This window comes from Psittacula echo (assembly GCF_963264785.1).
Source record: "Psittacula echo genome assembly, chromosome: 6".
In the NCBI taxonomy this organism is placed as follows: Eukaryota; Metazoa; Chordata; class Aves; order Psittaciformes; family Psittacidae; genus Psittacula; species Psittacula echo.
Genome location: NC_137743.1, coordinates 2,915,820 through 2,931,185, shown reverse-complemented (window position 1 = coordinate 2,931,185; position 15,366 = coordinate 2,915,820). Strand labels below are relative to the sequence as shown.

The window sequence follows — 15,366 nt, the reverse complement described above, 5'->3', positions numbered from 1 at the left end:
TGTGATGATGCACACAGACGCAGGGCTCTCTCCTGTATCACCCAGTCACTGGACAGAGCCTTTCTCCAGGTTACTCCTCATGTAGGTTTGATGTAGAAAACAAATGGAGCTGGCTTAACTTGTCCATCTGTGCTGCCCTTCCTTCCTGTGGTCACTGCCTGCCCGGGCCCCATGACCGCAGCAGGAGCAGCTCTGGGCAGTGCTGCAGGGTGAGTGCTTTGCATCCCAAGCAGCTAGGTCATTCCCATGTTTTTCCCTGCAGCCAAGCTGTGTAAATCCAGTGGGAGCCACCCACAGACCCTCCAGACAGCATGAAAGGCGCAGTGGGTTTCAAACAGCCGACGAGGGATTATTTCGCGGTACAATGTACCAGTGATTTTAATACTTTCTGCTCATAACTCACATGTTTCTATTCCCCCCAAGTCATTCTGAATTTCATATGCAGAGGAGCTCTCTGTCCTCTTTGATTTAAAAGCTCTGTTGTTGATTACTTGCAAGGCAGCTCCACTAATAAATACAAGCAGCTGCTGAACAAGAAGACTGAGTGCATGCAGCATTGGTTCATGGGCGGTGGGGTGGCTCCTGCCGACTAGATCCTGCAAGATCAGGAGTAAATTCAGTGCTGGAGGTGCTGGCAGACACCTCACAGCTGAGCTCTGTGGCCCTCTGTGCCTTTGTCATTGGATCACCTCCTAGAATCATAAAATCCCAGACTGGTTTAGGTTGGAAAGGACCTTAAAGCTCATCCAGCTCCAACCCCTGCCACGGGCAGGGACCCCTTCCACTAGAGCAGCTTGCTCCAAGCCCCTGTGTCCAACCTGGCCTTGAACACTGCCAGGGATGGGGCAGCCACAGCTTCTCTGGGCACCCTGGGCCAGCGCCTCAGCACCCTCACAGGGAAGAGCTTCTGCCTAAGAGCTCATCTCAGTCTCCCCTCGGGCAGGTTAAAGCCATTCCCCTTGGCCTGTCCCTGCAGGCCCTTGTCCCAAGCCCCTCTCCAGGTTTCCTGCAGCCCCTTTAGGCACTGGAGCTGCTCTCAGGTCTCCCCTTCAGGAGCCTTCTCTTCTCCAGGCTGCCCCAGCCCAGCTCTCTCAGCCTGGCTCCAGAGCAGAGCTGCTCCAGCCCTCGCAGCAGCTCCGTGGCCTCCTCTGCCCTCGCTCCAGCAGCTCCACGTCCCTCTTGTGCTGCTGCCCCAGAGCTGGATCAGGGCTGCAGGGGGGGTCTCCCCAGAGCACAGCAGAGGGGCAGGATCCCCTCCCTGAGCTGCTGCTCACGCTCTGGGGGTGCAGCCCAGCACACGGGGGGGTTCTGGGCTCAAGCGCACACTGAAGCTGGGTCATGGGGAGCTTCTTCTTCACCCAACACCCCCAAGCCCTTCTCAGGCTGCTCCATCCGGTCTCTGCCCATCCTGTGTTTGTGCTGGGGATTGCCCCGACCAGGGGCAGAACCTGTCACTTCTTGTGAGTGCAGGTCTCCTGCGCCTCCCTTGTTGCCCAAGAAGTTTTTATGCCCCAGAGAAAAGGAAACGGGATCAAAGCCTTAAAAAGAATCTTTTGGGACCTGACTGTTTTCTCATCTCAAATTCAAAAGCTGTTCTTTACTTTTCTGAGGGAATCCCTGTGCTTGAAGCAGTGGAAAATCCCACCATGGCACACAGAGGACTTTGCGACATTACATCTGTGCCTGGTGAACGACTTTTGTCACTGTTACTTGTTCTCTGAAATACTGACTGACACTTTTCAGGCAATAAGACAAGAAAACTGTCACCTGAGAGGCCGAATGTAATAACACTTGTAAAAGGGACAGGGAAAAGCTTTATACCTCTCACTTGATATTCCTCCCCAACAGCCAGCATTGCAGCATCATGCAAAGCAGCAGTTTTAGTTGAGTATTAATTTGCCCTAATAGGATTGCTAATGCTAATAGGATTCTGAAGTTTGCCAAATCAAGTAACTCCAATTATTTCTTCTATAAGAAGTAGTGTGTTTTGTTAGGAAAGGATTTCTTCTTGATTACATTTGTTGAGATTTATGTTAGTTGTGGTCAGAAGTGAGACTACTAATTAGACTTGCACGGTTGCCGCCGCTGGTGTAGTGCAGTGGAATATAAATGAGTTAAAGTCTGTTGCTGGCCTACACCACTGGTAAGTGCAATGGGAAACAAGAGTCTTATAATGGGGGAAGCTTGAGGGCTCCTTAAATTAGCTCTTAAGAAGTCTGTTCTGAACCACAGCAGTGAATGCATGGACCGATTGTACATATCCATTAATTCTATTTGTGAGAAACATCACCCGTTATGTGGTGAGGTCCAAATGGATCTCAGCCTCTTGTTGAGAGGGGGATGAAGTTGTGAGTTCTAACCTTCTGCCATCAAGTCTGTTGCCCATATAGATGAGGCCCTTAGCGACGTGGTTTAGTGGTGGCCTTGGCAGTGCTGGGGAATGGTTGGACTTGATGATCTTGAAGGTCTTTTCCAACCTAGTTGATTCTGTGACTTTCCAGTGCTGTGCTACACTGCTGTACACCAGCATCTTTGCATGGAGTTATTTAACAGATAACTTGCAGAACGTATAATCTGCATCCTCTCCCCTTTAGCTAATAATATGAACAGTAACTGGATAATTTTAACCAGTATTTCTTAGGTACCGTGCTCCTGCTAAGGTTTGATTTCTGTTCCATGCATGGAGAGCGTAGCAGGGAGGGTCAGGCGAGCTGCCGGTTTCTCTTGGGAAGATAAATGTGATATCAGGTTTGCTCTCAAGGAAAAAAGATGTATTGTTGGCTTGGTAAGATGTAGCTTCGTGTCTCGAGGCTGTGTAAGTATGCACTCGTGGTGACGCTTTGATGGACTGACACAGAGAACATTTTGTACGCTGCGGAAGATACAGCAGTCTAAATAAGTTAATGCGAGTGATGCCTTTTAGCCTTCTTCTCTGCCAACCATAAGTTATATTTAATAAAACCCCTTGTAGCTTAATGTATGTGTGCAAATATGGATTCTTTGTGGGAAATCTGGCAGTTCCAGCTTGGCTCTGGGTTCAGCAACTAGTGTTAAATTGGGTTTCTACATACCACATCATTCCCCTCTTATGGCGTAAATAATAATATGTGTTTCAGCAGTTAGATCTTGAAAAATACATTCTAATGCTATATGAACCCTTACTGATACAGCTTTTATAACTGTTATCTTCTATCAAAGTGGCTGTTCGTTAACTTCAAAATGCATCTTTTCTCTTAAAGGTCAGCATAAAATCAAGTTCATCCCAGAAATGGTGGGACCTATCTTAGAAATGACGCTCATCCCTGAAACCGAACTCCGGAAAGCTACAATCCCAATCTTCTTTGACATGATGCAGTGTGAATTCCATTCTACGAGAAGCTTCCAGATGGTAAGCAGTAACCTACAGATACCTAAAGTTTGCAAGAGAGATTCACTTGTTCTTTGACAAAACATAAGAATTTGTTATTTGATATCATTATGGATCTGCTTCTTTTGTGTAACTCTTGAGTGACTATAGAGCTTTTCATTTATTGCTCTTAAATTCTTCTGGAAGGAAGTGTTTGCATGAAGAAGATGAAACCTTTTGGTATGGTACAAAAGGAGAGCAAAACCAGATGTCTAAAATAGTCCCTGTGACTCAGAAAAGGAGTCTGCTTCAGAGTTAAATTGGACATAGAGAAAGCCTGATAACGTGGCAAAAGAAATTATAACCTGTAAGAGTGTCTCAACTCTGGTAGCTTGTCATTTTGGTACTCTTTATGCTATACAGGCACTGCAAAGGCTAACATACGTAGCTTTTTTATTCTATTTCATTTTACCATGCTGAGGGAAGGCCTTCAATAAGCACACACAACCTTACCCTGATAACAACTTCTGAGAGGCGAGTGGAGTGAAAGAATCTTCCCTGCCATCATTCACTTGACCTTCTTTCCTTAGGAACTTTGCCTTATGGATTGAGTATAAGAGTAGTTAGGCCAGGTAGTGTTATACTATAAGCCATGTAGATCCTTTACGAAGTGGAATGTCTGTCAGTTCAGGATATCACCTTGTGAATATTACAGTCAGGTTTGATGTGTGTTGTTTATTTTATACCCTTTCTATCGGCAGTTTTCTTTCTTGGATGAAAAATCTTCTCCTTTTCCATACTTTTTTTGTGAACCATTATTCATAACCTCTTAATAAATCTGTAGCCAGAGTAAATGAATATTTGCATGGAGAGGCTTAAGCAAGGGAAACGGCATCAGCTTTATTACTTTGATTTGTTTGGTGCTGGATGGTGTCTGGAAAGGTTGTGAACTGTGTTTTGGATCCATCCAATTGCTGCATCATCATTCCTTCTTATGCTTGGCTCTGATGCTAGTGTAAAGATTGAAATGCTCACTGGGAAGCCATTTAAACAGTTTCCTGTCAGATGCTCTCTTTTGTGGCTTGTCATTTTTCAGTTGTACAATTATATGGATCATGAAAATCCGAGGGTAACTTTATAGCTGAATTTATGACCCTGTATTTTCTTGACAGAAGGAAAGCAGCTTTGTGGGGAAGAGTTGGGTGATTTTAATAAATGAATGTCTGAAATATTTCACACAAATCCTTTTTGTCTTTTGAGAAGAAAAGTGCCTCATGCTAAAGTCAGAGATGTCTTGGATTGTAGGTACTCAGCATATATTTCTTATGTCAGTATAGCTTCTTTCTTTATGGACATAGCATTGATGCGACAGATGCAGAGGTAATAAACTGGTTTTCAGTGCATTTGGAGTGAACAGTTAGGTCTGACAGGGAATAATCAATCTGTCCATTTACAGTTTTGCAGATAATGTAGTTGTGTAGTTTGCTGAGTAGCTCAGATTGGCTTTGGAGCAATGAAGATCACAGCTTGTAAAAAGCAAAGAATTATAGAGAAGTCTAGGTTGGATGGGACCTTTGGTAGTCATCTGGTCCAAACTGGGCCTTAAATTGTGGTATCCAGGGCCATCTGAAGCTCAGTATTGAATATTTCCAGTGACCTGTTGCAGTGTTTAAGTGTTTTCTTCTTAGATCCAGATGGAATTTCCCTGAATCAACTTGAACCTGTTGCTGCTTGTGTTGTCACTGTGCATCTTTGTAAACCGAGTAACTCCATCTCCTCTATAACCACCTTTTAGGTGTTGGAAGGCTTGAGTCCGCTTTCCTATAGGGTGAACAAACCCAGTTCTTTTCTCCATTCTTTGGGCCAGGTTCTCCAACACTCTGCTCATGTTGTTGGCTCTCCATTAGACCATCTCCAATTTGTCAATGCCTGTCTTGAGCTGGGGGAACCAAAGCTGGATGCGGTATTCCAGCCATGGATCAGCAAATGGAATAATCGTGTTGATCCTCTAGCTGAACTCTTCTTGGTGCAAGAAGAAGTGCAAGTGAAGGGGCACGCTGCTTCGTCATGCTCAGCTTGCTGTCTACCAAGTTCTTCCATCAGAGCATCTTGTACTGCTGCTTGCAACTACACCATCCCAGATTCAGGACTTGACGTTTCTCTTCCATTAACACTACAGTTTCTTGCTGGCTGCCTTTTAGACTGTCAGAGTCATTAAACCATCACCTTTTGAGATCACTTTTTGCACCTATCTCTTATTCTGTCTATCCAGTCCATATCTTACCAACTCATCAACAAGTATGCTTTGGGAGACTGGCAAACCCATTGCTAAGATCGAGACAACCACAGCTCTTCACCCACTCAGCAGATAGTTTCATCACAGGAGGCAATCTGGTTGGTCAGATGTGGTTTACCCTTAGTAAATCCATATTGGGTTTTCCCAGTCACCTTCTCTCCCTTTGTGTACCGGAAAATAGCTTCCATGAGGGCTTGCTCCATGGTTTCCTTGGGAACAGAAGCGGGTCTGCCTGGCCTGTAGTTTCTGGCTCTTTTTGTCTCTTTTATGTTTAAGTGATAGAAATAGATGTACAATAATTTGTGTTAGTATTAGCAGTAGCTAGGCGAGCTTTCATACTTAATGTGTCGGTGTAATGCACTGCATTATGTCGTCTACATGCAACTACCAATTATCATTGTCCAGCCTGGCTTTCAAAGAGAACTTCCAAATTGAATGGTTGGCTGCTGTTAAACTAAATCTGCCAGAAATCCAATTATTGAAGCTTATTAGTCACATCAACAAGGCTTTAGATTGGCTCCACTTCTCCAGCAGATGTATAAAGCTCATGCTTTGTGGGGGAGGAAGTTGAATTTTCTGCAGAACTTCAGTGCTGTGATGGTTTGGGTAATAAGCACACAGCTTTCCCTATGGTGCTTTGAGTTGCAGGATGGATTGGTTTGCCTGGTGAAACCGGTACCGCACAGAATGGGGTTTTTTGTTCTTCCTGTGCAAACCCAGAAGATAATTCCCCTTGTTTTTACAGCACTACATTAAAGGCCGACCGAATTAAAAGCTGGAGTTGCCCATTTTTGTTCTCTCCCTCTTAAGGTGCTTTGAAGCCCATATAAGGCTTCAAAGTAGCCTGTACCTCAAAGCATGAATCCGATTCTAAAGTCAGTATGGGACCAAAGCTTCCCTATAGAAAAAGATGCCTCCTTCTCCACTCTGCTTTATTCCCTTTGCCTGTGAGCCCTCCAGATCAAAGGGAATATGGCAGAGCCCCAGGAGCGATGAAAGAGAATTGGTTTGATTGTTCAAGGCCTGGTCAGGTGAATGTGATGGATCCTGTGGTGACAGCAGGAGAGAAAGTTCACCATGAAACAATCATCCAGCTGAACTGTGGAACTGAGAGCATAAAAAGCTTCGACCTCCTGATTTTGCTGCCTCTTGCTCCCTGCTGTCACTTGTTCTGGCTCCATTTCCTATGAGCACTCCCATTTGTTTGCCTACCCAAAACTTTTAAGTTCCCTTTTCTGGACCTGTGTCATTGCTGATGGGATGTTCTGCTTCTTTTGAGTTGAACCTCTTCGTAGAGAGGTGCCAGTGCAGGAACTGGCACAAAACAGAAGGTGGAGGAGGCAGTGGGAGGTGTTGGGTAGGTTCTTCCTATCTCATGGCACTGCCTCACAGTATGATTTCTTTTAACTGAGCTGGTACATATTGTTTGAAGTAGTTTACTTTAAGAGCCAAAAAACCCTAGTAACAAAATAAGGAAAGCGATTGAGTCAGAAGCACTACCCCAACCTCTTCCCTGACATAATTACATTTCCCATCAAGTGGGAAGGAAGGATCCTTACCCTTCAAAGTAAAATCAAGGCGGTGTTCCCTCCGACTCTGCAGTAATGAGCAAGAAGAAATTAGAAGTCCCATATGTCTGGTTTTCAGGCTGAACTGCATTACCAAGGAGAATCATCAGTGTCTGGTGGTGTTAGCATCAGTGTATAAGCATGCAAGCTCCAGCATGTGTTCTCACCCTGGTAGAGTAAGGAGTTCTGTAAAAGTAATGATCTGAGGAAAGAGCCCCAAAAATGCAACATCACATCTGTCCTGCTTTCTGCAAATGGGAATGGCACTTAGCATAAAGGAGCCATAGCCAAAAAGATAGAAAAATGATATAGGAATGCATAAGCAATGAGTGCATAATGCAGAATCATATAGAAATGCATAATAAATGAATGCATAATGCATATGATACTAAAATAAGACTATGGGTGCAACTAAAGTACCTCTAGCTGGTGTTCCATTGTGAAGAGAATTAAATGAGTAAAGACAGAAGAAATTAAGACTAGATCTTTTAAATTCATTTCTAACATGTAACAATAAATGTGAAGACAGACTTGTACAGAGGAATGTATGGACAGGCCAAGGGGAATGGCTTGAACCTGCCAGAGGGGAGACTGAGATGAGCTCTTAGGCAGAAGCTCTTCCCTGTGAGGGTGCTGAGGCGCTGGCCCAGGGTGCCCAGAGAAGCTGTGGCTGCCCCATCCCTGGCAGTGCTCAAGGCCAGGTTGGACACAGGGGCTTGGAGCAAGCTGCTCTAGTGGAAGGTGTCCCTGCCCGTGGCAGGGGTTGGAATTAGAGTCATAGAATCACAGACGGGTTTGGGTTGGAAGGGACCTTTGCAGCTCATCCAGTCCAACCCCTTGCAGTAAGCAGGGACATCTTCAACTAGAGCACGTTGCCCAGAACCACATCCATCCTGGCCTTGAGTGGTTCCAGGGATGGCACATCCACCACCTCTATGGGCAACCTGTGCCAGTGTTTTACCACCCTCATGGTAAAAAAATCACAGAATCACAGAATCACAGAACATCAGGAATTGGAAGGGACCTCAAAAGATCATCCAGTCCAATCCCCCCGCCGGAGCAGGAACACCGGGATGAGGTTACACAGGAATGTGTCCAGGCGGGTTTTGAATGTCTTCAGAGAAGGAGACTCCACAACCTCCCTGGGCAGCCTGTTCCAGTGTTCTGTCACCCTCACTGAGAAGAAGTTTCTTCTCCAGTTTAAGTGGAACCTCTTGTGTTCCAGTTTGTGCCCATTACCCCTTGTCCTATCATTGTTTGCCACTGAGAAGAGCCTGGCTCCATCCTCGTGACACTCCCCCTTTATATATTTATATACACTAATAAGGTCCCCCCGCAGTCTCCTCTTCTCCAAACTATAGAGACCCAGCTCCCTCAGCCTTTCCTCATAAGGGAGATGTTTCACTCCCTTCATCATCTTAGTTGCCCTGCGCTGGACTCTCTCCAGCAGGTCCCTGTCCTTCTTGAACTGAGGGGCCCAGAACTGGACACAATATTCCAGATGCGGTCTCACCAGGGTAGAGTAGAGGGGAAGGAGGACCTCTCTCGACCTACTGACCACCCCCCTTCTAATACACCTCAGGATGCCATTGGCCTTCCTGGCCACAAGGGCACAGTGTTGGCTCGTGGTCATCCTCCTATCAACCAGGACCCCCAGGTCCCTTTCCCCTTCACTGCTCTCTAACAGGTCCTGGCCTTTTGGAAACTATCAGTATTCCCCCCTTTTGCCACCTGAAGAGCAGTAGGGACTGGTAATAAAGTAAGAGACCTCCAAAGCACCTACTATTAAATGGCTGGTAGAGCTGTTTGCTTACTGGAATGCTGTGGAAAACAGGAAAGGGAACAGATGAAACTCTTGGGAATTGCCACTCATTTTCACAGCAGCTTTTGAGGAAAGTTTTCCAGTATTGTGTGCTATTTCTGCATTAGGGCTAATTTCTAGTGCTGTTATCTGACACTTGCATTTTATACGGCAAATTCATTCTTATCCCATATCAAAACAGATTTATAGCAGTTTGGAGGGTTGAAAGTCCTCCTCATCTACAGCTAGATTAAATTGTCAGTCAGTGCTGCAAATATACCCTGACCACACTTGAGGTAAACCTAAACCCAAAAGGGATTAGTTGAGCTGACACTTGAAGATGCTGGATAGCTTGCGTTGATTTATTTTCTCCGGATGGGAGATGGTAACAGACAGATGAAGTGGTGGATATACTCATTGCTCCTGTTCAATCACACGTCCTGCAGAGAAGCTGAGATCTTGATCAGCTGCAAGGGGAAGTTGATAGTAATTTCCTGTAATCTTCCTAACATCACCCCTCAAGCTTTCACTGAAGGATACGGATCTAACTCACTGATGGTGCCAGATACACCCCCTAAGCCTTCACAAAGAGCCTCAGCAAGTGTCACAGGCTGTAACATAAATATTGAGTACCTGGGGCTTCTTCGCTTGAGAGGAAATTCCATCACAGTAATTGCAGGCCTGCTTTGTGCTACTGTATGCATTCGAAAAGTCTAAAAGGAAAATTTGAGGCTTTATCAACAGATGTCAGATGAGGCGTCCCAGAGCTATTAGCTTAGAATCATAGAACCATGGAATGGTTTGTGTTGGAAGGGACCTTAAAGCTGCTCTAGTTCCAATCCCCTGCCTTGAGCATGGATGCCGCACTCTAGAGCAGCTTGCTCCAAGCCCTGTCCAACCTGGCGCAGGATGCTTCCAGGGATGGGACAGCCACAGGTTCCTTGGGCACCCTGTGCCAGTGCCTCAGCACCCTCACAGGGAAGAACTTCTCCCTTATATCCCACCTAAACTTCCCCTGTTTCAGTTTGAACCCGTTACCCCTTGTCCTGTCACTACAGTCCCTGATGAAGAGTCCCTCCCCAGCATCCTTGTAGGCCCCCTTCAGACACTGGAAGCTGCTCTGAGGTCTCCACGCGCAGCCTTCTCGTCTCCAGGCTGAACAGCCCCAACTTTCTCAGCCTGTCTCCATACAGGAGGTGCTCCAGCCCCTGATCATCCTCGTGGCCTCCTCTGGACTTGTTCCAACAGTTCCATGTCCTTTTGATGTTGAGGACACCAGAACTGCACACAATGCTCCAAGGGAGGTCTCCCGAGAGCAGAGCAGAGGGGCAGGATCACCTCCTTCGACCTGCTGGTCACGCTCCTCTTGATGCAGCCCAGGATACGGTTGCTTTCTGGGCTGCGAGCGCACACTGCAGCCGGCTCATGTTCATTTTCTCATAGACCAACACCCCCAAGTCCTTCTCTGCGGGGCTGCTCTGAATCTCTTCTCTGCCCAACCTGTAGCTGTGCCTGGGATTGCTCCGACCCAGGCATAAGACCTTACACTTGGCTTTGTTGAACTTCATGAGGTTGGCATTGGCTACCTTTCAAGCATTCAAGGTCACTCTGGATGGCAAAGCTTGTTCAGCTCCAGGGCTTCCATTGTGGACCATAACCTTCAACTTGTGTTGATGAAACGTTCTTCTGTAGAAGACTGCAGAAGGAATTTTAGTTATGTTAAATAGCGTTTAGTCGTCTGACTTGCATGATCTGCATCGCACCGATGCCTTGGGAAGTATCAAGAGTGATTGAAGAGTAAAGATATTCTTAATAGTCCTTAAAACCCCTGAAATTCCACAAGTCTAGCTCTGACCCAAGAGGGCCGTTAGGGAGATGGCCCATCAAAGCCTAGATTTACAGAAATCTGAGTGAAATGGATATCAGGAAGATGCTGAAGATCCTCTATGACAAATGTAATTGCTCTTCTTTGAGTAATCTCTCGCTAAGAAAATGTATCACCTAAAGGGCTCACGCTGGCAGCGAGTGTCATTTTTCACATTGCTATAGAAAGTCAATTTTTTTCTGGTCTCGTTAGAGAACATGAATTTTGTGACTTCTCTGTTTCATCATTGTGTTGCTCCAGTGTTTTACTTGACACGTTCTTGTACTATGGGAACGTGCTTCAGCTTGTGTGTGCTTCGTGGAGGAGGCGGATTGCATTATTCTTCCTTTTCTCATTTCCCTGTCAATTTTGGGATAATAGATTCGCTGTATTCAAAACCTTATTCCACTTCACTTTTCATTCATGTCTTCGCAAGGGAAGCAGTGAGGGAGTAGAACAGGTTATCCAGAGAGGCTGTGTGTTTATCCATCCATGGAGATGTTCAGGACTTGGCTAAGCAAGTCACGGTTGATCTATTGTTGGCAATAATCCTGTGTCACCTGGGAGATTGGATGGAGTGACCATGGAGGTCTCTTCCACTCGGTGTTTCTATGATTCCATGGATTATTTGAGGAACAGAAGAGCACCTTTGGAACAATTTAATCTGAGGTTTAGGGGTCTGTCCTTAAAACAATAATAAAAATTGCTCTAACAAGGAATATCTGTTGTTTGGGAGTTGATTTTATTGCTGTACACTTGGTACAATGTGTAGCTCAGGTTTCCTAACACCTCACGGTTCAATTGACTTGTACATGTAGACTGGATCCTCAATGAGCGGTAGGTGAGCAGGACTTTGCTGTTATTTGTCATGGTAGCTTGTAGTCACTGAGCTCAGAGCAGAGATTTTGTTCCTCTCTTTGTAACACCGTTCTGGGGGCTGCCAGGTGCTGTGCAAAAATAAATCTCCCAACTCGAAGGCAGAGGACAAACCTCCTGGGGCTGCGCATGGAGGTAGGGAACGAGGTGAACGTTACTGCAGTCAATGCTGAGAAGAACACGGAGGCTTGGAAAGGGAGAAAAAATACAGTCTTGGATTTGACTGTGGGCTTTTACTTTACTGCTCTTGAGCCTAAGATGTTCAGCGATTGAGTTGTCCCAGCGAAGAGGAGTATCTTGGCATTGCCACAGGCAAATCCTTCGTGCCAGTGTGAATTTCTCCCTAAAAAGGATTTTTTCCTAGGAAAGCAAGAACTTCTCTACAGTCCAGTGCCACAGATTCAGCTTGCCTGGGGGCTTCAGCACAAAAGGACCTGCCAGGAGAGCAGGTGGGTGCCTCCAGCTATGGGGGTGGCCCAGATGCTTCTCCTCACCCTTTGTTGCTGCAGGGTTTTCTCTTGTTCTGACCAGGTTTACCTCACCCCACACATGAGTGATGTACTGTAGGTTACCCTGCTCTTGCAGGGGGGTTGGACTAGATGAGCTTTTGAGGTCCCTTCCAACCCTCGGGATTCTGTGATTCTGTGATTGCAAGACAAGGGGGTTGTGGCAGACCTAAGGGCATGTCTGCTTCTCTACTGCTCTAGCGGAGGGTGTCCCTGCCCATGGCGGGGGGTTGGAACTGGATGAGCTTTAAGGTCCCTTCCAACCTAACACATTCCAGGAATCTATGATTTGGTAGAGGCCTTATGATAACCTCTTGGCTGAGGTGGGGTTGTGTAGGCAGAGCCTGAAATGCAGCGTATGTTGGCATAAAGAGATCAGTGGTGGACATGGCTACTGTGCCTCCTCAAAGTGATGTAGAGTGATTAAGGTGGTGAGAAGCACTCTCTTATTGTCAGCCTCATGATGACATAAGTCTGCTGGCGAGGGTGATCTCACACTTCTTGCTGAAATAAATATGCCAGCAGAACTTCACAGCGTGGGCTAAAAAATATCCAGTTTCTCTCCTTAGCTAAACCGGTGCTGGCTGGAGGAGGCAGCTTCTCTTCCTCAGCTCCCCCATGGGGCTGACTGTGTAGAAAGTCATAGAATCACAGAATCCCAGCCTGGTTTGTGCTGGAAGGGACCTTAAAGCTCCTCCAGCTCCAACCCCTGCCACGGGCAGGGACACCTTCCACTGGAGCAGCTTGCTCCAAGCCCCTGTGTCCAACCTGGCCTTGAACACTGCCAGGGATGGGGCAGCCACAGCTTCTCTGGGCACCCTGTGCCAGTGTCTCAGCACCCTCACAGTAAAGAACTTCTTCCTTTTATCTTACCTGAACTTCCCCTGTTTCAGTTCAAACCCATCACCCCTTGTCCTATCACTACAGGCCTTGATGAAGGGTCCCTCTCCAGCATCCAAATCCCTGTCCCCTGTTATCCCCTGCCTCTTTGCTGATGTGCTGAGCAGTGGTGCCATTTCCAGGGCAGCATCACCAGTGGGGTGGCCACGCACAGCATCTGATTGTGGTTCAGCCCACAAATGGAGCTCACCCCCTCTGCACTGGTGTCCGAGGTGCTCTGGGATAGTCACCCGGTGTTCTCATTGCAAGGTTATTTCTTCTTGGTGCATAGATTTTGATGGTTTGCCTTTCAGCTTAGATATCAGCTACAATTTTAGTGCATGATCCCTACTTCAGCGCCCTTCGAGGCTGTCCTTGCTGCCTCCTTGCTGGTGTTCCCAGGGAAAAAAAACAGGTCTAATTTTGCTTACAGGCTCTCAGGAAAAGCCTGCCTTGTGCAGCCAGAGAGAGCCCCTCTGCTGATGGGACAGTGCTGGGTGGCTGCAACAGAGGAGCTAATACTGTTGTTACTAAAGCAGCCCTCTGGTACCTAAATGTACCAACAAGAAACCTGGAGAGGGGCTTGGGACAAGGGCCTGTAGGGACAGGCCAAGGGGAATGGCTTTAACATGGTGAAAGAGTCTGGGGCTCAAGTGATCTTCTCCTCAGTTCTTCCATCTTCCGGTGATGATGTGGGATTGAATGGGAAAATTCAGTCCGTAAACAATTGGCTACGAGACTGGTGCTTTAGGCAGGGCTTTGGGTTCTTTGATAACGGCTGGTTTTATAAGGCTCCAGTCCGGATGATGGCACGTGGGAAAGGTTTAACTCACAGAGGCAAAAGGATGCTGGGGCATGAATTAGCAGGGCTCATTTGGAGAGCTTTAAACTAGATTCGAAGGGGGATGGGGTTGTAACTGGGCTTGCCCCAGTGGGGCAGCACTCTAGGATTGATGAAGACTGGGAGGCCTCCTATAATCCTAGGGTGAAATTGGTGAGCTCAGCTCCCTCCTTGAAATGCCTGTACACCAATGCGCGCAGCATGGGAAATAAGCAGGAGGAGTTGGAGACCTGTGTTAAGTCAGGAGATTATGATCTGGTGGCAATTACAGAGACGTGGTGGGACAGCTCGCATGACTGGAATATAGGCATGGAGGGCTATGTCCTTTTCAGGAAAGACAGGCCAGCCAGGCGGGGTGGTGGGGTTGCTCTTTATGTGCGAGAGCAGCTGCAATGTACTGAGCTCTGTCCAGGGACAGGGGATGAGCGAGTTGAGAGTCTGTGGGTGAGAATTAAGGGGCAGGCTGGCAGGGGCGATACTGTTGTGGGTGTCTGTTACAGGCCACCAGATCAGGGTGAGGAAGTTGACGAGGCCTTCTACAGGCAGCTGAGAGCGGCCTCACAGTCACAGGCCGTGGTCGTCGTGGGGGATTTTAACTTCCCTGATGTTTGCTGGAAGGACTACTCAGCAACCCAGCCACAGTCCAGGAGGTTCCTCCAGTGTATGGGTGATAACTTCCTCATCCAAATGGTGGATGAGCCAACCAGGAGAGGAGCGCTGCTGGATCTCATCCTCACTAACAAGGAGGGTCTGGTCGAAGCAGTAAAGGTTGAGGGCTGCCTTGGTTGCAGCGACCACGAGATGGTGGAATTCAGGATCTTGTGTGGTAGGACCAGTACAATAGCAAGTAGAATTGCAACCCTGGACTTTAGCAGGGCAAACTTCGGCCTTTTCAAGCAATTGCTAGGGGAAATCCCATGGGCAAGGCTGCTTGAAGGTAAAGGGGCCCAAGATAGTTGGTTGGCATTCAAGGATTGCTTATTCCAAGCTCAAGAGCAGAGCATCCCGACACGTAGGAAGTCAAGGAAGAGGGCCAGGAGACCTGCGTGGCTGAATAAGGAACTGCTGGGTATGCTCAAGTGGAAGAGCAGAGTTTATAGGTCATGGAAGAAGGGGCTGGCCACTCGGGAGGAATATAAGGCTGCTGCTAGAGGATGTAGGAAGGCAGCTAGGATGGCTAAGGCCTCCTTAGAATTAAATCTGGCCAGAGGGGTCAAGGACAACAGAAAGAGCTTTTTCAAATACATAGCTGATAAAACTAACACCAGAGGCAAGGTTGGCCCATTGGTGAATGGGATGGGTGCCCTGGTGACAGAAGATACTGAGATGGCAGAGTTATTGAATGCCTTCTTTGTGTCAGTCTACTCTGCCGGAGGCAGTCCTGAAGAG

General features: G+C 47.1%; 1 protein-coding gene across 10 annotated transcripts in view; it reads left to right on the top strand.

Moving 5' to 3' along the window:
- The window catches only part of DOCK1 (dedicator of cytokinesis 1), a gene marked incomplete at its 5' end in the record, with an annotated part of 322,176 nt that overhangs the window by 233,338 nt on the left and 73,472 nt on the right, over window positions 1-15,366 (top strand). For all 10 annotated transcript variants that reach the window (XM_080621564.1, XM_080621560.1, XM_080621556.1 and 7 more), the window contains one exon: window positions 3,240-3,388. In XM_080621564.1, coding sequence (XP_080477690.1) covers window positions 3,240-3,388 — 149 coding nt within the window. The remainder of the gene's footprint in view (window positions 1-3,239; window positions 3,389-15,366) is intronic.